Genomic DNA, 25,585 nt, shown 5'->3' on the forward strand with positions numbered 1-25,585 from the left:
ACCTTGCATAGCTAAGATCACATTAGACCCATTGACAGCCATACTCTACCACTCAGTCTCCCATAATGCCTAAGACTTTTCTGTTTATTCTAATAATAAACTATGTCTTGTCTGCATTGTATGTGTATAATTGTTCCCTTGTTTTTTTGAACCTGGGTATGGTTCACAGCAACACTTGACAAATGAGGAACTTAAGGCTCAGGAGTGGAAGTGACTTGGCCAGATCACATAGCAGTTGAACTTGTTCTAGAGAGAACACTTATATTCTTTGTTATAGACTCTGTGCTTCTTCTTTCACAGACCTAGCTCTTTTGACCCTCTGTCACTTATTTAGCCAGTTTACTTAGATGGTTTAGGGTTGGCTTAAGAAATGTTGACCACAGTTTATAATGATAATTTATAAGGCTAAACACATTAAAGGGCAAACATCAAGGAAGTAAAATCCTTTTCTTAGCTGAGATGTGCTCATTCATCCATTCACTAAACAATTTTTTAAAACTGAATATCTACTATCTATAGTCTGCATGGGGCTTCCCAGGTGGTGCTAGTGGTAAAGAACCCACCTGCCAATGCAGGAGTTGTAAAAGATGTGGGTTCGATTCCCGGGTTGGGAAGATCCCTTGGAGGAGGGCATGGCAACCCATTCCAGTATTCTTGCCTGGAGAATCCCACGGACAGAGGAGCCTGGTGGGCTAGTCCAGACGGTCACAAAGAGTTGGACACAACTGAATCGACTTAGCACAGCATGGCACATAGTCTGCATGCTACCTTGAGAAGAGTGGGTGGGAAGCATAGGGCAATAGCAAGGGAACCAGTAAGGGGACATGACAGCAATTGAGATAAGATATGATAATGGAGATAACAGTAGAAGATGTGAAAAGTGGTTAGAATTTGAAAGGGTTTTTTTTTTGTTTTTTTTTTTTGCCATTCTGTGAGGCTTATGGGATCTTAGTTCCCTGAGACCAGGGATTGAACCCGGGCCCTCAACAGTGAAAGCATCAGGGAATTTCTCAGATTTTGGAATTTGTCAATATTTTGAAGGCAGAGAGAACCAATAGAATTTGCTGATGAACTTGATGTGGGGGTATAAGAGAATGGAGTCAAGAAATAAAGGTTTTTTTTTTTTTTTGTCTGAGCACTGAAAAAATATAATTTCCATTAGTTGAGTTGGAGAAGAAACTAGGAGGAAAAGCTTTGAGGAAGGATCAGAAATTTGTGTTCATACACAGCTGTAAAATTGCAGCTGTGACATGTGTTAGGTAGCCAATAAAGAATTTTAAGTAGAGATATGACATAACAAGAGTTACACTTTGAAAAGGTCACTCTCTTGATCATGTATATATTTAAAAAAAAATAATAATAATAACCCCACCCCCCACCCCAAAGCCTATTCAAGGATCTGCAGGCAGAGGTGCTAACCATTGCTTTATGACCTTTGGCAAGTGATGAAACCCTTCTGAGCCTCAGTTTCCTGACCTTTCAAATGGGAATAGCAAATCTTGTCCTGCCAGATTAAAAAAGTTCCTACAAGGATCATCTGAGATGAAAGACAAGAAAACACACTGAAAAGATGTGTTATTATGAATTGGTGCTAATACATATTCACACATATTACACACGTCTAAGGGTATTATTAGGCAGAAGGATTCAGGACTGGCAGCCACACATGAATTTTCTATCCTTTCCAAAACATCCTTCTTTCCTCTGATGAGCGTAGCCTCTTTTCTCAAACTTGGCTCAGAATCCACGATTTCTAGGAAGGGTTTCATGATTAATCATGCTTAAGTTATTTCTTTGCATCCTTTTTGTTAATTTCCTACTTCTGCATTTTCTTGTTCCCCTTGGTCGCTGTTTCCCAATATTGGCCTGATATGGTGGGTGGTTTAGATCTCTCTAATTAGAGATTTTAAGCATATGAAAGTAAGGAATAGCCTCTTACTCTCTTACTTTCGTAATTTGGCAAACAGAAGGCGCTGATCGTTGGGTGGCCACTCTGGTGAAGATCATCCATTTCCAGTCCTCTGTGGCTTGGGAGTTTAGTAGGTAAAAAGTTTTGAAGTTGGGAAAGAACCTTTAGTCTAAGAAACTCTCTGACTCTTCTTTACCTACAGAATAAAATTTGAACTCAACATTTGCGGCCCTATATATGTATGAGCCGTTTCTAGCCTGTATTATTAATCTTTAAAGTTTTGAAACATTCTTAAACTGATAGAAAAGTTACAAATACAGCTCTTTCTCAGTTACCAGGGCCTGTATTTGAGCAGAGGCAGGAATGTGGAGCTGACAGGCCAGTGGCCTGGTGCTGGGTCTGTAGCAAAATGTGACCCTGTTGATCCCATTTCAACCAAGAGCTGAAGCTAATCAGCAAATCTGGGCCTCTGAACACACGTGGAGCCTGGAGGGTCAGCTTTCCTCTGGCTAAGAGCTGCTGCTGCACACCTCTATTTGAAAGCAACACCTTGCTGCAGTGACTCATCTGCATCCAGAGCTTGCTCAAGGGCAAGGTAAAGCTGGATTACCTGGGCCTGACTGTAAAGGGCTTTTTGGAGATGTCTTCATGCTTGCCTTGGCTGAGTCCATCCACCTCGCCTGAGTGCTGATCTGCCAGCACCATATCAGAGTCTGTAAGCAGGTAGTGAACATAGAATCCTTCATTGTCTGCAAGGCCTCCCAGGAAGACATTTGTCTTTTTCCCGTTTTCCTTATCAGGAGGCCTTGTGAAGAGGAAGAAAGAGAAAGGCCAAGGTGGGGCTGGACCTGGCAATAAAGAGCAAGTTTAAGCTCGTCCATTGCCACCTGGACTGGTGGATTGTCTAATTTTCTAGTCAGATAATAAAACAGGATCAACACTTAAAGAAAAAAAGGAAAAAGGAAAATTGCACATACAATACAAATAGCTCTTTTCTTGAACCATTTGATCAGCACAGGAGTTTTGACCTGCTCCGTTTCCAACCTGGGCCGATTCATACCTCCTTAGGCAACCTGGTGGTACCCCACTCCTGGGAGGTCACCATATTGATGCCAAACTTAGTGCAGACACCCAATTGGCATAGTGCACTGCAGCCCAGAACTCCTGAGTTCAAGCGATCCTCCAGCCTCAGCCTCCAGAGTAGCTGGGACTACAGGCGCGCGCCGCCGCGCCCGGCTGCTTGAACCATTTGAGAGTAAGATGCAGACCTTGAATAGTGTGCATTTCCAACAAAGTCTTTCTCCTGTATAACTGTAATACAGCTATCAACATCAGGAAATCAATACTGATACACCATTATCATCTAATCTTCAGACTCCACGGAAGTTTTGCCACTTGTCCTAATAATGTCCTTAATGGCAGAAGGATCTAGTTCAGAATCACACATGACGTGTAGTTGTCGTGTCTTTTTAGTCTCCTTCGATCTAGAATAGTCCCTTAGTCTTTTCTGGATTTTCATGGCCTTGACAGTCTATCATTTCAATCTTATAGGCTACAAAATACAGCTTAAGGGTCTAAATTGAATTGGCTGATCTTTTATTTTGTATCAATGATTGAGTTTTTTTTAAAAGTTATGAATTTTTCAGCAAGGACTTCCAAAGAGTTGCCAATTTAAAATTGTATGAAGTAAGGGTACTTTTGTGCAAATTCATACATTTGAATTAGAGGTAAACAGTAATCGATGTCTGGTGACCCAAATATTTACCTGAGGATATTGTTAATAATCCAGATTCCTGGATTCCACCCAGCCTATTGAATCAGAATTTTCAGAGGATAAGACTTCTGACTGTATTTTTAAAACTTCCTCACATGTTTTTGATGTGGTGGGCAGTTGCAGGATATCTTTGAAAAGTAATTATTTATGTTAGTGATCTAATACCCAGAAGAATTTTGATATGTAACTCTTCATACATTTTAAAGTTCAGATTTAAACATTTTATCAAAAGATTAATTAACTGCAAAGAATCTAATTTCCAATGTGTTTTTATTGTATATATATATATAATATCTTTTTCAAAATCTTGAAGCTGCACATTTAGCTCATATAATTTATAGATAATGTTCATCATATAACCTAATTTGCACAGACAGTTCTGTCAACATGTTACTCCTTTCAATATTGATTTCTTATAGAAGCTCTCTGATTTGCTTCCTTGGGGCTCTCCCTCTGAATTTATGCATTCTCAAATTGTCCCTTTGTTTGGCACTGTAGAGGTTTTTGTTTTTTGTGGTTTTTTTTTAAATCTCAGCATTGTATAGGCATAATAAAGTTTGGGATAAAAGAGAGATGTGGCATTTTTTTTGTAAAGTGGGAGAAAGAACATGGGAAAGGAAAACCAATTTAGATCTCTGTTAGGAAAGAGTACATATAAAAGTTGAAACTCTGGACACTTACTCTCTTAAAACTTTTCCTGCACAGGTACCCATAGGAATAGAGTACTATACCTTAAAAACTACTGATTTAAGCTATGATATCTACCTAAATAGCAAAGAACTATTGACATGAATATTTTTGCATGTGTCTGTTATACTTGAGAGACTTGATGTACATGTAGTATGTTGTCCCTGTCTGTTCTTCCCACTTGCTTTTTCTAATCTAGGCATATTCTTGTCTAAGGCAGCATTCCAAATACAGTAGTAACAAAGGAGCTGAGAGGGCTTCCCTCATTCATTTATTTTAGGGGAGACTAGCATGGTAGGAACAACTGGATGATAGGGATGAGTATGATTTTCCTCCTGTAAGAAGGCATGTAGGCGTTGGGAGACGGGTTACCTTCTATACTAGCCCAGGCCTGCCTTCTTGACAGAGAAGATGTGTAGAAACCAACTGGCACCAAAGCCACTTTGGCCAAGGGGAACAGGCGCAAGGTCTCTGGCTTACGGCCTAAAAATAGCTGGCAGGAGAACAGGGTGTATTAATAGCTCAGATTGCAAAGCATGTGTCCCATAGCCTGAACCTCATATTCAGGGGTTTCTTCCAGTCTCTTTCATGGCATAGAGTCCAGGATTGAGTCCATTGTAGGGGCTCAAGAAACTTTTCTAGATATGTTTCCAAATCCCGTTCCACAAGTTTTAAACTTTTCCTCTCTGTCTGCCATTTCCCCCTGCCTGTTTAGCATCTGTCGTCTTCATTTGTATCCTCTATAATCCCCTCTTTCCTTCTATGTTTCCTCACTCTGATCAGCCTAGATCTGGATGATCATGCAAGCAGAGAAGTTTATTCATTCATTCTTTTATCCACTCATTTCACAGTTATGTATTAAGTGCCTACTATGTGTCAAACTTTATGCTAGGCATTGAGGAGGAAACAGATAAAAAGATATCCTGTCTGCCTTTAAGAAGCTCACAATCCAGTGAGGGAAACAGGTGTATACTATGACTATAATGCTAAAAATAAAATAAATAAATGCCAAGTCTTTAGGTAAATACAGACAGTATGAATGAATAAACAGTAAGAATGAATGAATAGTGCTAAGGTACAATCTTTCAGGAAAGAAAGATTTGTAAAGATGTCTCTTTCTTCCAAATTATTCTGTGTGCTTTTTGCAGTTCCAGTCAGAATTGCAATAAGTTTTTTAAATTTGAGATATAATTCATAACATACAATTTGCCCATCTAAAGCACACCTCAGTGATTTTTGGCATATTCAGAGTTGTACAAACATCATCACAATCTATTTTAGAACATTTTCACCACCCCAAAAAGAAACCCCATACTCATTAGCAATCACTCTTCATTTTCTTCCAACTTTCCTTGCCTCAGGCCTAGGCAATCACTAATCTATTTTTTGTCTCTATGATTTTGCTCTTCTGGACAGTTCATATGAATGAAATCATACAATATGTGACCTTTTGTGTCTAGTTCCTTTTACCTTTTTCAAGGTTCATCCATGTTGTAGCATGTGTCAGTACCTTATTCCTTTTTATACAAAATAATACTCCATTGTATGGATATACCACATTTTATTTATCCATTCTTCAGTTGATGTATACTTGGATTGTTTTCACTTTTTGACATCATGAATGATAATGCTATGAATTTCTGTGTACAAGTTTTTGTATGGGTGTATGTTTTCAGTTCTCTTGGGTTATTATAGTTTTACTAAAATCCACACTTGGTGGACTTTAACCCCACAGTTCTCAGGACTCCTGCACTTTGATTTTCTTCTTTCTGCTAATCCTGGGTTTTGGAAGCATCACTCCACTTTTGTAGGCCAGTTCATTTAGCAGGAGAATGCCCTGAGGCATATAGACTCTAGAGCTGGCCACAGGTGACTGTTAATATTTAAAATAGATTAAATTAAAAATTCAGTTCCCCCACAACATTTTAAGTGTTCAGTAGCTATATGTGGCTTGTGGCTACCATATTGGATAGCTCTGCTTTACAACAATAGTGCTGCTAAGTGCTAGGTAACCTCCAGGCCATCACTTCCCATCTGTGCATTTGGTCTCTCATCAGTGTATAAGAGTGGTGAACATCAAAAGCCCTATCTTCCTCTGGCATTCTAAGTGATTTATGATTCAGTCTTTGGTATTTGCCTCCTCCCACCTCCTCCTCCAGCCCTTTTCCTTGTTCAGCCAGGAGTATCCAGAGGGAACATTAAGCTGCTAATGGGTCAAGCTATGTTGCTCCCACACCCTGCTCCCTTGGTGAATCGGAAAGTGAATTGAGGGTATACTTATATCTAAGTGCTTCACATTTGTGCAGTGCTTCATGGATCACAGAACACATTATTTCTTAATTTTCCCAAATCAAAGAATCTCAAAACTGGAAGGGTCTTAAAGGTCATCTGAAAGTTCACTGAACACAAATCACATGGGTTGCTTATAAAATGAAATTCCAAGGACCCCACTCCCTCGAGAATGATCAAATAGATGACAGGGTTTCCCTGTTCCAACCTGCACAATCCTACGCTTCTGGACAACCCTGGCATTTAGAAAAAGTGTTAATCACTCAATTGTGTTCGACTCTTTGCAACCCCATGGACTATAGCCTGCCAGGCAACTCTGTCCATGGAATTCTCCAGGCAAGAATGGAGTGGGTAGCAATTCCCTTCCTCAGGAGATCTTCCTGACTCAGGGATCGAACCTGGGTCTCCCTCATTGCAGACAGATTCTTTGCCATCCGAGACACCAGGGAAGCCTGACATTTGGAAAGGCTTTCCTTATATTGCACTCTCCCAATTGACCTAGCTCTTCCAATTATAGTTACAAAATACTAATTTGTTTCTTTCCCATAATAATCCTTCAGGTTCATTCATTCATTCAGAAAGTATTTATTGAGCACCTATTATATACAAGGTTCTTTGCAAGGTGTTGGGGATTCAGTAGTGAACAAGAGTAACTTGGTCTCTGCCTTCAGGAAGCTTACAGTCTAGTAGGTGAGACAGACAATTAGCAAAAAACCCCAAAAAACAGTAAATAAATAAGACAATTACAACTTGAGAAAAATGCTATAAAAAAGAACAATTTTGTGATGAAGAATATCAGGAAGGACTGATGCTGGTCATGGAACGCTTCACTAGGGAAGTGACAGTTAAACTGAGATCTGAAACATGAGGTAGAGCAAACCATTCGAGGAGTTCAGGAAAGATAGTAAAAGAACATGGCATTTTCTCTCAGTCAGAAGGCTAATGTGTTTGGAGTCTGGTGAACAGAATGGAACAATGGCACATAATGAGTTGGAGAAGATACTGTAGCCTGGTCTGTGTTTATAATAGATCATTTTGGTTTATGTATAAATTGGAAGGGGCAGGAGTGTAGTGGGAGGCCAGTGTGGGGTCACTGTGGTCATCCAGGCAAGACATGAAGGTGGCTCATACTAGGGTGGCAGCAACAGAGATACAGGTATTTGAGACTTACTATCAGGTTTCTCATTATATTCTCACCTCCAGGCTAAACAGATAAGTCCAGTCTTCCTTTTATAACAGTTTTGACTCCTCTCATCTGGGTACTTCTCCTCTGGAAGACCTAACTCACTAGATTAGATCCTGCCTTGTGATGCTTTAGTGAGGAACCCAGTTTTCCCCATCTGTTTTTTGTGTGTGTGTGTGTTGTTTTTTTTTTTTTTTTTTTGCTCAGCTCTTTCCTCCTATCTTGTGCTTTACTTTTCTGCTAGTTTAGGAAACTAAAATCTCCAGTTCAATGACTATCCTCATACAAAGAGAAAGAGCTGCAGTCTTCCCTTGTCATTAGTTAGCTATACGTTTTTCACTGATTTGACCATGAATCTTAAGTATTTACTGTGCCAACTGTGCTTAGAGAAGACAGAAAGGAAGAAGACACGGTTCCTTCCCTTGAAGAGCCCAGGGTATAATGAGGACAGTAAGGCCCCAATAAATGTAATACAAGGTAGAACCAATAGACCACAAGGAAAGTGAGATAAAGGGGCTTGGAAGGAAGAAAGAATTTTCCGCTTTGAGGTAGGTGAGGAGAAAGAGGAATTAGAGAAGACTTTCTGGAAGATGTTACCTTGGAGTATCTGGAACTGGGGGTGGACAAGTGCTTTTTTATATGGCGTGGTCAAGGATGACCTCACTGAGAAGCCAACATTTGAGCAATAACTCAAAAGATAGGGAATAAGTCATGTAGCTCTCTGGGGGAAGAATACTCAAGTGGAAGGCACAAGTTCTGAGGTTAAGTGTGATTGGTGTTGCCAAACAGTAAAGAGGCTATGTGGCTGGAGCAGAGAGGTGGGGAGAGGAAGAGAGAATGGGAGTATTTGAGGACAGAGATGTAATGAGGGAATACATCATGTAGTAGGTCAGTGTGAGGACTTTTACTCAAAATGATATGGGATGACATCTGAACATTTTGATCAGAGGAATGACATGATCTGACATACTTAAAATGGTGACTTTGGACTATGATGGTAGTAGATGTGAAGGAAGTAGTCTAATTCTGAATATATTTTGCATCAGTAATGGATAATAGTGAATATGGAGAGTATAAGGATAAGCTAGTTGTAGAAGTTTTCCTTAAAAAAAGATTATATACTTTGAGCTGTCCCATACTGTATGGCTTCCAGGTAAAAGGGGAAAAAAAAAAAGCTGGGTCTGCTGCAAGTGTTCCCAATCTGTAGCCCAACAGCTAAATCTCTCATTAATAGTTTTGTTTGACCACAGTGTTTAAAGTCAATTGCATCACTTAAAATTCAGAAACAGATTTCAAGTCTCTCTTGAAAAACTGGAAAATTGGGCAGTATTGAGACCTCATTCCCAGAGGGCAAAAGTTAATAGGCATCACGTTTAAGTGCTAGATGCCTCCTCTTTCCAGAGCATGTATTCTCAAGTTTTCCAGTCCCCACACCTCCCTATTTTTCCCCCTAAAACTAAGTGTCATTGTGCACATGCTGCTGTTTGCTTCTTTCTTTTTATTTTTTTGATACAGTAAAATATTTTATTTATTTATTATTCAAATTTAAAAATTATGAAACATTCTGAATATATAAAATGTAGAGATTTATATTATAGACACTCACTTGTTCATTTTATATACTTAATACATACTGATATTTCACCTAGTCTTTTTTAAATTGAAGTATAATTTGCTTACAATATTGGTTTTAGGTGTATAGCATCATGATTCAATATTTTTATACATTACAAAAATGATCATCAAAATAAGTCTAGTTACCATCTGTCACCATACAAAGTTGTAGTATTATTACTATATTTTCTATGCTATACATTACATCCACAAGACATTTATTTTATAGCTGGAATTTTGTACCTCTTAAGCTCCTTCATCTGTTTCACCCATTCCCCACCCCACCTCTGCCCCCAGCAACAACCAGTTTGTTCTCTGTATCTATGAATCTGTTTCTGTTTCATTATGTTTGTTTTTAAGAGTCCACATATAAGTGAAATCATAGGGTATCTGTCTTTCTCTGATTTACTTCATTTAACATAATATCCTCAAGTCCATCTCTATTATCACACATGGCAAGGTTTCACTCTTTTCTTTTCTTTTTTTTTTAGTTCTACCACTTTATTGCTACCAACCCACCTCCCTCCACCCTCGTGCACACATGCTCAGTCATGTAACCCCATGGACTGCAGCCCGCCAGGCTCCTCTGTCCATGGACTTTTCCAGGCAAGAATACTGGAGTGGGTTGCCATTTCCTTCTCCATCACTCTTTTCTTATGGCTGAGTAATATTACATTTTGGGTGTGTGTGTCCCCATGCACATGTGTGTGTGTGCGTGTGTGCTCCCTCCCCTCTCCCAACAAGCCAGGGGCCCCAGCCAGTTGTGTATGTCAGAGAAAGAAGACACTGGAAGGAGTAAGGTGCCTACATCAATAATGTATAACTTGAGTACAGAGCCAGGGAGAGAGATGTACACTCGTGTGTGTGTGTGTGTAACTGGAAGTGGGCTCAGGTAAGCTGTTCTTGTATTCTTGTATAGGTTTGTTCTTATCTGTGCCTGTGCACCTTCTATGTACCAGGCTCTATTCTGGGTATCAAATCTTATTGCTAGGGATGTAGCAATAAACAAGACAGACTAGGTCATTGTTATCGTGGAGTTTATATTCCAGTGAAAGATATAGATAATACACAAGTGAATAAAATACATGAGCTAATTTCAAATAAAAGAAAATAAAACAGAATAATTTGATAGTTTCTGGAGGGTGCACATAGGTAGATACATAAGTGTGTGGTGCATATACTTGCAGATGGGCCCATGTTCGAGTCCTATATCCATATATTAATGCTATTTGTTTCTATGTGTGAAAATGAGCAGTTTCTGTGTCTGCAGTGTTTTTTATATTAGTATACATGTTTCTACGTATGCAGGGGTACACAGGTCAGTATACATATGGGGACACGTGTGCATGGGTGTGAGGTGTACGTCAGCATTTAGCTGTAACTAGAGATGTCCCCGTGGGCCACTTGTCAGTGAGCCAATTAAGGAAGTGACTTTTTTTGCATCCGGCATTCAGGGCCATTTGCCAGCTTCCTCTCTCCCAGATCCTTCCCGCTTTAGACAGCTCTCTGTGCTTTTCTCCTCTTAGCCCTAGGAAGGCAAAGCCAATGAGAGGATAGTGACTTAACTCATTGAGCCAGGAGCTGGAAAGAAGCTGATAATCTTCCGTGAAATCGCCAAAGACCTGGCTTCCCTGCTAGTCCTTGTCCTTCACACTATGAGGAGAAACAGTCCTGACTTGAAGTCAGAAGACCAGAGGATCTATTCTTGGCTCTGCCGCTTATTATTGTGACCTTGATCAAGCTCCTACCTCTCTCTGGGTTTTAGTTACCTCCTTCATAAGTTCTCTGGGTGGTAAGGAAGGAGAGGAAGCACAGTGATCTTTATGGAGGGCTACGTGGTGCTGCCCAAAGGAGGTGGGAAGGCATTCTGAGAAGGGGCATTGGCATGATTAAGATTGTGGAAGTGGCACTTTGTGTATAAGCAAAGCCAGGAAGAATCTCCTTTGAATAAAATTCAAATTTCTTACCATGCCTACAAAGCCCTATGTGATCTGGCTGTTGCCTACTTCTGATTCTTACTCTCCTTCTTGTTCACTCTGCTCCAGCCATATTAGCTTCCCTTCTGTTCTTTGAATAGGCCAAGCTCTTTACTACCTCATCATTTTTCCAACTTTTGATGTTCTCTTTGCCCAGGATACTCTTCTCAAGAACTCATACATTTGCCTACTCTCATTGCTCAGGTATTAGCTCAAATATCACCTCTCCAGAGAGAGTCCTTCCTTGACCATCCTACTTAAAGAACTTATCCTCTAGTATTTACCAATATTTAAAATGTCCATATTTTTGACCCAACAGTTTCACTTCTAGTAATTCATCCTACAGATATATTTTCAAGTGAGAAATGACATATTAATAAAGATACTCATTGAAATATTTATTTGTTAAATAAATTATGGCACACACAAATAGTGGAAGAACATTATGCATATGACAAAGAAAATGAAATAGCACTTTAAGTCTTGATGGAAAATGATATCAAGATATATTATTAAATTTAAAAATTAAGTAAGGTGATCAAGCTCTATATTTAAGATTTGTGCAGTTTATTGAATGCATATTATATTCAATAAAAAACAAGATACAGAAAAATTTATATTGTATGCCACCATTTGTATAGAAAAAAAGAGAGAGCATGTAAACATAGAAGCATGTATATATGTTTGTCTAACAGGCCTGTCCTGTGCTTAAAGCAGTTCTTTCCCACCTCCCCATTCTATGCTTGTTTGGGGACTGTAAAGTATTTATTTCTCTTCTGAACAGAATTAAAATTCAGTTTTCAAGTTCATTTAAAAATTTACATGTCTTTTTATGTTCAGTTCAGTTCAGTTGCTCAGTTATGTCTGACTCTTTGTGACCCCATGGACTGTAGCATGCCAGGCTTCCCTGTCCATCACCAACTCCCGGAGTATGCTCAAACTCATGTCCGTTGAGTCAGTGATGCCATCCAACTTTCTCATCCTCTGTTGTCCCCTTCTCCTCCTTCCTTCAATCTTTCCCAGCATCAGGGTCTTTTCTAATAAGTCAGTTTTTCACATCAGGTGGCCAAAATATTGGAGTTTCAGTTTCAGCATCAGTCCTTCCAATGAACATTCAGGACTGATTTCCTTCAGGATTGACTGGTTTGGTCTCCTTGCAGTCCAAGGGACTCTCAAGAGTCTTCTCCAACACCACAGTTCAAAAGCATCAATTCTTTGGTGGTCAGCTTTCTTAATGGTCCAACTCTCACATCCATACATGACTACTGGAAAAGCAATAGCTTTGACTAGATAGACCTTTGTCGGCAAAGTATTGTTTCTGCTTTTTAATATGCTGTCTAGATGGGTCATAGCTTTTCTTCCAAGGAGCAAGCGTCTTTTAATTTCATGCCTGCAGTCACCATATGGAGTGATTTTGGAGCCCCAAAAGATAAAATCTGTCACTGTTTCCATTGTTTCCCCATCAGTTTCCATGAAGTGATGGGACCAGATGCCATGATCTTAGTTTTCTGAATGTTGAGTTTTAAGCCAGCTTTTTCATTCTGCTCTTTCACTTTCTTCAAGTGGCTCTTTAATTCTTCTTCGCTTTCTGCCCTAAGGGTGGTGTCATCTGTGTATCTGGAGTTATTGATATTTCTCCCGGCAGTATTGATTCCAGCTTGAGTTTCATCCAGTCTAGCATTTCGCATGATGTACTCTGCATATAAGTTAAATAAGCAGGGTGACAATATAACAGCCTTGATGTACTCCTTTCCTTATTTGGAAACCAGTCCATTGTACCACGTCCAGTTCTAACTGTTGCTTCTTGACCTGCATACAGATTTTTCAGGAGGCAGGTAAGTTGGTCTGGTATTCCCATCTGTTTAAGAATCTTTTGCAGTTTGTTGTGATCTACACAGTTAAAGGCTTTGGCATAGTCAATAAAGCAGAAGTAGCTTCCCTCATCTCAGTAGGTAAAGAATCTACCTGCAATGCAGGAGACCCGGATTCAATTCCTAGGTCGGGAAGATCCCCTGGAGAAGGAAATGGCAACCCACTCCAGTATTCTGGCCTGGAGAATCCCATGGACAGAGAAGCCTGGCTGGCTATAGTCCCTGGGGTCACAACAGTTGGACACGACTTAGCGACTAAACCACACAACCACAGATGTTTTTCTGGAATTCTCTTGCTTTTTCTATGATCCAATAGATGTTCCAATTTGATCTCTGGTTCCTTTGCCTTTTGTAAATCCAGCTTGAACATCTGGAAGTTCTTGGTCCATGTACTGTTGAAGCCTAGCTTGGAGAATTTTGAGCATTACTTTGCTAGTGTGTGAGCTGAGTGCAATTGTGCAGTAGAAGTACTTATTTAAAAATCATAAAATTGAAAAATAATACTGAAAGGAATATTGTTACTGTTAAATCTTTGTATAGAGTCTGAAAGTTCCTTAAGATGTCTTTTTAAAAATTTCTCAGTCATTATTATGTCATTCTTTATATCTTTCATAATGCTTATCATAATCAGAAATTATCTGTTATATTTTTACTTGTATATTTCCTGTACTATTATTGGAATATAAGCTTCATGTTGTCAGGGATCTTGCTTATCTTAGTCTCTGTGCCTTATTTCTATTCATATATATAGCACATAGTAGTTGAATAAGCAAATGAATCGATGCAGAAATGACTGAAGGAAACCAGGCTGAAACCTAGAAAGGAGAAGGAGGCAAGGCTGAGGAGGTAGACAGCAAGAAGTTGATAGAGGGTGGTGATTCTCAACTTTAAAGGTGCATCAGATTTACCTATTGATTCTTTATACCAACTTGTAGTAAAGAAGCAGATTCTTGGACCTTTTGATTGTGATTCTGAGTTTGGGCTCAGGAATCTACATTTTAACAAGTTTCCTAGGTGACTTGGGTGCTGGTAATCTAGAGATCCCACTTTGAATAACACCAGTGCAATGTTGACATCACTTTCAGGGAATCACATTCGTGATACCATTTCTCCTTAATACATGCCTCGAATGGAAGAGAGAAGACCATGATCCCATTTTATCAAATGAGGTTCAGAGATGGCAGTGCCTTTTCCAGTGACACACAGCTTGTGTATAAAGTCTATCTTGTGAGGCCAGTGTTTCTGACCAGTCAGTTCAAGGTGTGGGGGCAGATGGCTCACCCTCACAGAATATTCCCAGGCCTTGGTGTTACTGAATGGATTTTATGACTGTTCCTATTTTTGTTTGTTTGTTTGTTTGGGGGAAGAAGTCATACTCCCTAATGACTGGCTCTTTCTGATACATCTCAGGGAGGGCAATGAGCCAGAGGAAACCACCCAGATCACATACCGAGAGCTTCTGGTCCAAGTGTGTCGGTTCAGCAATGTTCTCCGAAAACAGGGTGAGTGTGGGGATGTAGGGAGAGGACTGGAGAGCCCAGCCAGGGGGTATCTGAGGACTTGGGGGAAACTGACAAGGAACAGAAGGAGTCTGCTAACAGAGGAACAGATAGGGTCACCTGGGGGCGGGGGAGGTGGGCGGGTGGTAGATAACTAGATGAGAAAGAACATGTAGCAGCAGGTGGGATCCACCATGGTCCATGATCTGTGTCCTTTACCTGCAGGCATTTGCAAGGGTGACCGAGTGGCCATCTACATGCCCATGATCCCGGAGCTCGTGGTGGCTATGCTGGCATGTGCCCGCCTTGGGGCTCTCCACTCGATTGTGGTAGGAACTGGGGCTGGAGAAAGGGGCCTGGTGGGGGTTAGGGCTCAGGAGGAGTAGGTTGAGCCTGGATGATGGAGGACCTTAAAAACCAGACTAAGGCACTTAGAATGTTTGTGTCATAGGTTCCTTATTCCTTTTCTTGTTCACTCAATCCCTGGGTTGCCCTCTTTCTCAGTCTTTCTTCCCTTTTCTAGTTTGCGGGGTTCTCTTCAGAGTCTCTTTGTGAACGGATCTTGGATGCCAATTGCAGCCTTCTCATCACTACAGGTGACTAATTCTCTCACCCCTCCCCCAAAATCCCCACACTCAAAGTCTTGGTCTTCAACTAACTAGTTGGTATTTGAGACTGCTCAGCGTAAAGGGTAGGGGCAGCCTACTCTTTATCTCCCGGTTCCACCTCAGCCTACCCTCTGTTAGCTCAAATCACCTGGAAGATCCAGAGACAAGAGGCCTACCCAGGAAGGACTGAACATTGTACCTGCTAGGGATAGAGGGGTAGAAGTGTGGTGCCTTCCTAAGGCTTGGAATATCTGTTGCTCCCCAAAGATGCCTTCTACAGGGGGGAAAAGCTTGTGAACCTGAAGGAGCTGGCTGACGAGGCCCTGGAGAAGTGTCAGGAGAAGTAAGTGTGTGTGGTCTGCTGGCTACTGCCCTGAGTTGACTGGGCATTTCCCCAGTGCCAGGTCTCCTTTGTCCCTCCTACCCTAGAAGGACATGGGTGGGTCTTGCCAAATTCTCTTTTGAGCCAACCGGCCCACCACTTCAGACTTTTCTTTCCTCCAGGGCTTTCCCAGTGAAATGCTGCATTGTGGTCAAGCACCTGGGGCGGGCAGAGCTGGGCACAGGTGACTCTCCCAGCCAGTCTCCTCCAATTAAGAGGCCATGCCCGGATGTGCAGGTGAGTCTGATACCATTATGCCCTCCTCTGGGCTCCAAGTGGCTCCCTCTTCCTCCCCAGGAAGTTCCTGATGTCCGTCTTTGTTTCCTTATCATAATGCTGAGGATCTAGGAGCAGTCCTCGGAATGGCTTCCCTGGCAGGGCTGGCTGGAGCTAGGGGACTTTGACCTTGGATATAGGTAGGGAGCTTTGGGAACTTAGCACAAGAGATTGTGAGGAAGACCCCTGTGCTGGTTGGAATATTCTGGTGGGCACAAGGGACCTTTTGGGATTGGGCTTGGGTTAGAAATGGGATGACCTGGGTGACTATATGTAGTCATCTTAAATACTGGGCTTTGGTTTGGAGTGGGCTACTTGTGTGGTCCCATCATGGAAACACCAGGATCTGCCCCCAAAACGTGGCCCTTGATAGCTTTGGATACATGCTTCTGATGGAGAAGCCCAGTGGTGGCCTCCAGGTGTAAGGGGCATGAAGGATGAAAGCTCCAGGGTCCAGAGGACAGAGGGTTTCTGAAATTCTGTGACCTGAGAGGCTTTCAGTAGTCTTAGAGCTAGACAGACTTCAGTCTAGTCTAGGAACATTGGAGACCCCTGTCAGCATTTGGGGTTCTGAAGGTATAGAGGCTGTGAACAGGATCAGGAAAATGGAGGCTGGGAGGACCAGTGAGAGAGGAACCAGAGGGAAAGGAAGCAGCCAGAGGTCTGGGGCACACTGGCCCTTCCCTCCCCTTCCCCTATCCTTGGACCCTGCTCACCACCCTTTCCGTGGGCTCTTAACAGGGTAAGCCGAAAGAGAAACTCAAGCACTTCCGGCCCCAGGTATCCACCTCTGCGTTGCCTTGGGCACTGCTTTCCTGCATGCTTGTTTGCTCATCCAACTGCTCTTTGCCTGTTCGCCCCATTGAAGTGACTGCCAGACCCAACCCCCTTCTCTCTGCCCGTAGGTAGTCTAAGTCACTCTGAAGGGTCATGAGACCAAATGCTTATTGCTCTGAATTGGCATAGAGCATGGATCTCAGAGAGGTAGCTACAGACATCCCATTTCACTCCTGCTTCTCAGGACCATTGTGGGAGAGAGGACCAAGCAACCTGTCAGAAAGTTTTTACTGTGCACTTAGCTGAGGCAGAACCAGGAGAGACAGGAGGAGGAACAAGCAGAGGAGATGCAGACTTTGACCTTGGGAATCACCATCAAGTTGGCAGCGAAGAAGCTTCCTAAATATATTTATAAGCTACTTTGGGATTTACAAACTACACATAAACTCTGATATAATTAAGTGCTAAATTGAACAAGTTACATTGTAGGTGAGTCTAAGAAGAGAGATTCTTAAGTGGGGACTCAAAGCTGATTAGTATAGGGGACTCAAAGCTGATTAGTATAGGGGAGAGACTGGGTTTGGAGTCCAGAGACCAATTTTTAGCTATATAACCTTAAATGAGTCACCCATTCTCTCTGGACTTCAGTTCCCTTATCAGTAATGGAGACATAATAGTAAATGCTTTAAAGGAACCTCTTTCCTTATTAAAACAGAACATAAAAGCCACTATTCCTCTGAGTTTTACCATCCTCATAGGATGTCTTACTCTAAATCTGCTATGATCAACCTCTTAGGCTAATGGTAAATATAATACCCCTTTTCTCTATTCTCATTAGCATGGTGGAGACAGATCTGAGTCCCAGGGGAAAACGTTTTCATTTGAAAACTCAGGCAGGGACTTAAGACTTTTCTCTTGAAAGAGGAAACAAACTTAGTGGTTAGAATACAGGCTCTGGAGTCAGACCACTTGGGTTCACATCTTGGCTCTGTTACCTGCTATACGGGAACTTGTGCAAGTTTCTTAAACTCCTTTACTTCAGTTTCCCCGTCTCTAAAATAAGGATAAAATTGTACCTACCTGACAGGGTTTTGTCAGTATAGGTAAGGTGTTTGACACATAGTAACTGCTCCATAAATGTTAGCTTTTATTATTTCTAATACAGCAGACAGGCTGACATTTCTAAAAGAGAGTTTAGAAAAGAAATAAACACTTATAATTCTTAATACCAGGGGTTGTTGGACCACAGGCTCCTGGAATTTTATTCCTTGGAGGTAAAAAGAGTCAGTTACCAAAAACCCAAAGACCATAAAAATCGGCTTACAAAACCCAGGTTGGTTGGCCTGAGAACTGTAGTCAAAACTGGAAATCTTGGCAGAGCTCCAAACCTCTCATTTTTAAGCAGTCTTCAAGGGAGGGCCTGTTACAGTTGGCAGGGACCTTCCTCAACCATATTACCTATAAGCTTCCTCATATTCCTCTCTCACACCTGGCAGCTGCCCTCCCTAAGGCTTTCCTGGTCCAATAACAAAGGCCAGCTCCTTGATTCTTATTTCAGAAAATTCAAACCTTTTCCTGGTTCCAAGCCCTGGGCCCTCATAGGTATACACCTAATTCACAACCAACATGTGTGCCACTGATTGCTCTCACCCTGCTTCCTGGTGCTGGTTATCAGCTCCACACCTGGAGTACCCACCCCACCCTCCTTACCCACACCCACAAAGGAAGCAGTTTTACAAGATCACAAGAGTCCCCTCATTGCCACAATGTAACTGTGCTTTGCCCTTACATGTACCTAGTGCCTTTTCTGTGACAATCCACACCATCACCATAGACTAGCTCCATTTGCTCAAAGCACTATCGACACACTTCTGCTTAAATACATTAATGCCCTCATCTCAAGTAGATCATCTGGTGGGCAAAAAATTATTCATGTGACAATGTATGTGTAAACCCATATGGCTATTCCAATAAAAAAAAAAGTGTGTATTTTTGTGTTTTCTAGCTTGTGGGGACCTTCTCTCTGTTCTTTTTCTTCTTTTTTTCTTTCTTTTTTTGGGGTGTTCTTTTTCTTCTTAATGGTGTCTCTCTTGACCTGGATTTGTCATGCTTATGTGCCAGAAACTTCCATTTCTCCAAGTAAGAGACAGATAGTTCAGAAAAAGGAGAATGGTAATTTTATAATTTATCAAGGTATGTGCCTAACACTTTGGGGCTTTTAAACCAAATATGCACACAATAAATTACTATATAACCATATAATGAGAGGAGTAGGATGTTTCCTCTTATACTATCATGTCTACCTGCCAGCTGGGACTATAGAACAAGGAGGTAATGAATATGAAACAGTTTTGTGACAGTTAAATCAAACCCACAATAGTTTCCATCATCTCACTCTTATTTCACTCTTATTTCCACTGAACTAACTTTTCACCTTCCTGACATTCATCAGTCTTCTATGCTCCTCCCCCAGACAATCCAAGGCTTGATGTTTACTAGGTAATAGTTTTCCTTTGATGTTTCCAAAATCCTATGAGACTATCAGGGCAAGAATGACTATCTTTATTTTAAAAATGAGTAACTTGAGGTAGAGTGGCTTGCCCATGGTCATATATATCTAGGAAGTGGCAGAACTAGGAATCGAAATCCAGTGCAACTTTGGATGAACTCAGGGAATACAACTTCACTCAGCAAAGAGTAGACTTAAAACTGGTTTTTCAAACAGGTGGTATAATTCAGAAAGTAAAACAGTTTCAAGGAGAGTTTAGAAAAGTTTCAGGATGACAGATCTGAAAGGCACTTCAGTATTAGAGGGACATCCTTCTACTGGGAGAAACCCACCTTGATCCTTTTCCACCAACTTAAAGCAAAGTTTCCTGCTGAATGGAACCTCAAGAAAGTGTCTTTATGAGAAACCCATTGGTACCACTGGTATAGGGTCAGGGGCAGAGCTGGAGTAGGAACTTTCAGATGTGGATGATGTCCGGACATGCAAAAAAAGATGCTTGGACCAACATCTGTTGTCTTCTTTTGCTACTAACTATTGGGGTCAGGTACCCACCTCACCTGCAGGCTCTGACTAATTCTGCATTTCTGAATTGTGTGGTATCTGCATCACTGCTGATGAGCCACTAGTCCCATATGTGTGTAAGTACATATGTGTGTATATAGGCCTGTATATGCATATTCATTCATCCAACAAAATTTTACTGAGTGCCTATTGAGTGCTAGGCATTTTACTAGGTGTTGGAGATTTAGGGGGGTGGGCAAGAAAGACATGCCACTGTACTCATAGAGGTCACTATCTGGGGAGACGATAATCAAGAAAACAGCTAAGTAAAATAACTGGAAATATGTGCTATGTGGTAAAGAAATAAGGTGGTGTGATCAAGAATTATAGCAGGGATGGGAATTCTTTGGCCATCCAGAGTTAAGACTCTGCACTTTCACTGCTAAGGGCCCATGTTCAATTCCTGGTTGGGAAACTAATCTCACAAGCTGATTAAAAAAAAAAAAGAATAGTAGCAGGGGTGAGGGTGGGTCTGGGAGCCTATCAGATGCTGTTTAGGTTAAGCCTTTCCAAGAAGGTGACATTTAAGCTAGGAATTGAAGAGCGAGAAGGGACCAACCGAGGGGGCCCGCCTCAGCATAAGGCTAGGTGAGAGAAGTTCTGGAGCAGGGTGCTGGGAGTACCCAAGAAGCCTCTTGTTCTGTTTCTATTCTCCCTGCCCCATTTCACCCTCACTGGGCCCTTCCTCCCTCTCAGGACCTCCACCTGCCACTCCCACCCTGGCCCCTCCAGGTGCTAGGTAGGGATGAATTTTGCCCCCAACCTGAGCTGTTCACAGTTCCTCCTTGCCCATTCCTATTTTCTTCCCCCTGCAGATCTCCTGGAATGAGGGGGTTGACTTGTGGTGGCATGAACTCATGCAGAAGGCAGGGGATGAGTGTGAGCCTGAATGGTGTGATGCTGAAGACCCACTCTTCATCCTGTACACCAGTGGCTCCACAGGCAAACCCAAGGCAAGTGTGTGTGTGTGTGTACATACACTGTGTAAGGGTGAGACGTGAGTTTCTGAGGAAGCATGTAATAACGTGAAATTTACAACTCTGAGTTTCAGAAATATCACATTACCTTTTCTAAATCAAACTGACATAAATCCTCAATCACTGATGGTGAACCCCAGGGTGAGACAGTTCAAGTGGGGAGCTTCAGGGTGCCCAGAAAAGGAGGAAAGGATAAGTCCATGTGGCTGACATCTTTGTTTCCTGCCCATACCCACGTGGTTTGGTTGAAGAAGAGCTGCCTGTAAAGTCAAGGCCAAGAGTGGGCACAGGGATCCCTCTTGGCCTTCTTAACTACAGCTCTTAGAGTTCAATCCCTTCCACATGCCACACTGGCAACATCTAATCCCTCCCAGAGCAGTGTGGGAACTGGAAACACTTAGAACTCTGACTTAAAAGATATATCACTCTACCTTCCACTTGCCACATCCATAAATTATTCTCTCCACATGCTTTGGCATATTCCTCAATGAACATTTAGAGACACAACTTGGGCCTGTCTTTCCTTGGAGAAGGAAATGGCAACCCACTCCAGTGTTCTTGCCTGGAAAATCCCATGGATGGAGGAGCCTGGTAGGGATGAGGTATTAATGGAGCAAGCAAAGAAGATTCTTTTTTCCCCACTCTCATTCTGTCAACGTATAATTGAGTGTGTGTGCACAAACACACAACAGAGACACTATTAGATGTGAGTGTACCGAAAGGGTTCATGTGTGTGAAAGTAATGTGGGTGGTTCAAAAATACCATCTTAAGGTGTGAGTATGGATGATGGACTGACTATATAAGTATATGTGGTGTGTGAGATGGGAACGTGGAGAAAGGAGGATGGAAGAAAGATGGATGCTGTAAAAGCAGTGCTGGCGGGGCCAGAATCCCTGGGGAGGCTTTTCCTCTACATTTGGTAGTCAGTGAGGGTGAGTCCAACTTGAGGCCCTATTCTTTCCACAGGGCGTGGTACACACAGTTGGGGGCTACATGCTCTATGTGGCTACAACCTTCAAGTATGTGTTTGACTTTCATGCGGAGGATGTGTTCTGGTGCACTGCAGACATCGGCTGGATCACTGGCCATTCCTATGTCACCTATGGGCCACTGGCCAATGGTGCCACCAGTGTTTTGGTAAGCAGGGTGCTGGGACCCATGGCTACCTGGTTTATTTAGGGGATGGACAAGATGATCCTGGGTGATGACCTCCCAAAGCCACCTTGCCTAAAGGCAGAGGTACTTATACAATGACCTGTTTCCTTGAGAAAGAGTTCTCAGAGGGTTGTATATGCTGAGTGGGAAAATCTTTTGGCTTGTCTGGTAAGGGTGTGAAGACAGGGATTTGTCAGAAAAGGCAAAATACTGAGCCTGAGGGTATGGTAGGGGAATGGAGGGACTATTGAGAAGGACTGAAAATGACCAGCCATTATTGGGGTCAGTTTGAGGGGATTCCCACATACCCGGATGTGAGCCGCCTATGGAATATCGTGGAGAAGTACAAGGTGACCAAGTTCTACACAGCACCTACAGCCATCCGTCTGCTCATGAAGTTTGGAGATGAGCCTGTTACCAAGTGAGACCCCTCTCTGGCTGCTGCCTCTTGAGTGTCCCTCAGAGCTGGTGCTGGCCTTTGCACAGTCCTTTCCATCCCATTATTCTAACACCCTGGCTTGGAATAGGGGAGGAGGCAGAAGAGCCTGTGCATGTCTTCCTGGTTCCTAGTGGTGCTCAGAGCCTCCCTTTCTCCCCACTCTCCTCCTGCCCAAGGCACAGCCGGGCGTCCTTACAGGTGCTAGGAACTGTGGGCGAACCTATCAACCCCGAGGCCTGGCTGTGGTACCACCGGGTGGTAGGTGCACAGCGCTGCCCTATCGTGGACACCTTCTGGCAGACAGAGACAGTGAGTAATGGGTTCAGAAGGCTGGGGCTCAGGCAAAGTGCGGGAAGAGTGACTCAGATCCCTGATCTCTGACTTCCACAGGGTGGCCATATGCTGACCCCCCTCCCTGGTGCCATACCCATGAAGCCTGGTTCTGCTGTGAGTGAGGCTCTCTGGCTGGTCCTGGGCTAGGCAGGGGAGAGTCTTGGAGCATTCAGGCTAGGTAGAGGGTGGGGGACTGGACTGATAGGTATGGGGAATTTGGGGCTCTGGGGCTCCCTAGAGGTAGAGAGTTGAGTCAGAGTTGTCTCATTCCTCCCTGTGGGTCCTGTCTCCTCTTTGCTTCTAGACCTTCCCGTTCTTCGGGGTAGCTCCTGCAATCCTGAATGAGTCTGGGGAAGAGTTGGAAGGTGAAGCTGAAGGCTATCTGGTGAGATCCTGGCCCTTGTGGGTCTTTGATGAGGCAGAGGGGAGGATGGTCCACAAAAGGGCACAGTGTGCTTTCCTTTAGAGTTTAGAACCTAATCTTTCCTGGTAGCTGCTTTTGGCTAAAGCTCCATGGTTGAGGGTATTCTCTGCAGAGAGACCCTAGCGGGGCAATCCTTCTGGATATTTTGCCTGCCTCTAGGCCTCTGGGTCCACAAAGCTCTTAAGGGCTCTGCTCAAAGATACCTGATGGTGCCTTTTTGGGTCTGGAAGACATAGTGGAAAATCATATAGGCTCGAGTCAACCTGCCTGGGTTCAAACCTGGCTCTGCCTCTTCTGTGACTTTAGATAAGTTACCTAACCCCTCTGAACATAAATATTCTCATTTGTAAAAGAGTTACAATAGTACCTTTGTCTGGAGAAGGAAATGACAACTCACTGCAGTACTCTTGCCTGGGAAATCCCATAGACAGAGAAGCCTGGTGGGCTGTAGTCCCTGGGATCGCAAAAAAGAGTCGGACACAACTTAGCAACTAAACAGCAATAGCAGCAGTATCTTTGTCTCCTATGGTTGCTGGATTGATTAGATGATTCATGTGAAGGGTTTATTTAGCACAGAACCTAAGAGTTGGTGCTTGATAAATGTAAGCTGTTGTTGTGATCATTTAGTAGTTGTAGGGAGATCATTAGCACCCTCACCCTCCAACCCACTTTGTTTTTACTAAGAGCAAGCTTCCCTGGTGGCTCAGATGGTGAAGAATCTGCCTGCAATGCAGGAGACTTGGGTTTGATCCCTGGGTGGGGAAGATCCTCTGGAGAAGGGAATGACTATCCAATTCAGTGTTCTTGCCTGGAGAATCCCATGGACAGAGGAGCCTGTCAGACTACAGTTCTTGGGGTCCCAAAGAATTGGACACAACTGAGTGACTAACACACTTTTAAAAGAGCAAGTTAGTAACATGGGCAAGACTTGAATCCAGGTCCTCTGACTCTTAGAATAGAGTTCTGTCCATCCCACCAATCTGCTGCCACAGGACATTACTGATTGGAGCAATAATTATTTACTTATGTGTGGGTCAGACATTTTTATGTAACTGCTTTCATTTGCATCAAATTGTACCTGCATCCCTGAGGGATTACCTAAAAGGAGACTCAAGGTACTTCCCTGTGGTCCAGTGGCTAAGACTCCACATTCCCAATGCAGGGGGCTGGGTTCGACCCCCAGTTGGAGAGCTACATCCCGCATGCCACAACTAAGACCCAGCAGAGCCAAATAAATAAAAATATTTTTTTTTTAAAAAGGAGACTCAAATTTATTAAATGCTTATTACTAACAGAGCATCTGCTAGGCAGTTTCCACATACTATTAATTTAATCCTCAAAATAACTTTGGGAGGTAGAAATTATTTTCTCTGATTTACAGATAGGATCCTGAAACTCAGAGACATAAAGTTACTTACCTGAGGCCACACAGTTAGTAAGTGGCAGAGTTAGGATTCCAAGCCTGGACTGTCTGTCTCCAAAGCCTATACTTTGTTCTACTTCTTGGGAATAGCATTCAGGCTATTTCTCCTAAGGTTTGGCAAAGACATAACTGTCTTCCTGTGAGACACTGTAGCAGATGGTTACCACTTCCTCACCCTCCAGGTGTTCAAGCAGCCCTGGCCAGGGATCATGCGCACGGTCTATGGGAACCATGAACGCTTTGAGACCACCTACTTTAAGAAGTTCCCTGGGTACTACGTGACAGGAGATGGTGAGCCTTGGCTATCCCCTTCTCACACCTCCCACTGACATGTACCATCCCCTTTCATTTTCAAGAAGAGTTGGTTAGGGATGTGTCTTATGTATCAATGTGTAATATCTAGTCAGAGATACAGAGAAGACCATAAGAACAGAAATGAGTGTTGCAGGAAGGCTCTCAGCATGGTGCTGAGATTTGATGTATGAGGGAAAATGTTCTTGTTTTCATCACTGCTCGGCTGAAAGAGAGGCAGCACAAGGCAGTATGTATTACCATGTCACATGCGTCCCCATGTCTGGAGCCTATGTTTGCCCATATGTCCATCCACCAATCCATTCTTCCATAAATATTAATTGAGCACGTACTACTTATCTAAGCACAGGAGATGTTACCATGAATAAGGGGGGCAAGGTCTCCGCTCTCATGGGGTTTACATTCTAGTGAGGAGAGACAGGCAGTAAATTCAGCAAATAAATACTGCAGGGACGGCCACCATACATGGGGTGATGAGAAGTTTCTTTGAAGTGATATTTCACCAGAGACCTAAAGGAGAAGTCAGGTATGGGAATATCTGGAGTAAAAATAAATGTTCTGTACCAGAGAGACTTAAGCATGGAATGTCTGAGGAACAGACTGAAG

The 25,585-nt window shown here is 42.6% G+C and overlaps 1 protein-coding gene across 2 annotated transcripts in view; it reads left to right on the forward strand.

Moving 5' to 3' along the window:
• ACSS2 (acyl-CoA synthetase short chain family member 2) overlaps positions 1 to 25,585 on the forward strand; it is a 44,651-nt gene that overhangs the window by 15,742 nt on the left and 3,324 nt on the right. The window contains exons 3-15 of one of the 2 annotated variants that reach the window (XM_043479074.1): positions 14,714 to 14,805; positions 15,028 to 15,131; positions 15,326 to 15,398; positions 15,678 to 15,753; positions 15,915 to 16,029; positions 16,810 to 16,848; positions 20,731 to 20,868; positions 21,860 to 22,030; positions 22,336 to 22,469; positions 22,664 to 22,796; positions 22,878 to 22,934; positions 23,125 to 23,205; positions 24,850 to 24,958. In XM_043479074.1, coding sequence (XP_043335009.1) covers positions 14,714 to 14,805; positions 15,028 to 15,131; positions 15,326 to 15,398; positions 15,678 to 15,753; positions 15,915 to 16,029; positions 16,810 to 16,848; positions 20,731 to 20,868; positions 21,860 to 22,030; positions 22,336 to 22,469; positions 22,664 to 22,796; positions 22,878 to 22,934; positions 23,125 to 23,205; positions 24,850 to 24,958 — 1,322 coding nt within the window. The remainder of the gene's footprint in view (positions 1 to 14,713; positions 14,806 to 15,027; positions 15,132 to 15,325; positions 15,399 to 15,677; positions 15,754 to 15,914; positions 16,030 to 16,809; positions 16,849 to 20,730; positions 20,869 to 21,859; positions 22,031 to 22,335; positions 22,470 to 22,663; positions 22,797 to 22,877; positions 22,935 to 23,124; positions 23,206 to 24,849; positions 24,959 to 25,585) is intronic. The other variant, XM_043479075.1, reaches the window with a different exon arrangement.

Source organism: Cervus canadensis, chromosome 10 (assembly GCF_019320065.1).
Source record: "Cervus canadensis isolate Bull #8, Minnesota chromosome 10, ASM1932006v1, whole genome shotgun sequence".
Lineage (NCBI taxonomy): Eukaryota > Metazoa > Chordata > Mammalia > Artiodactyla > Cervidae > Cervus > Cervus canadensis.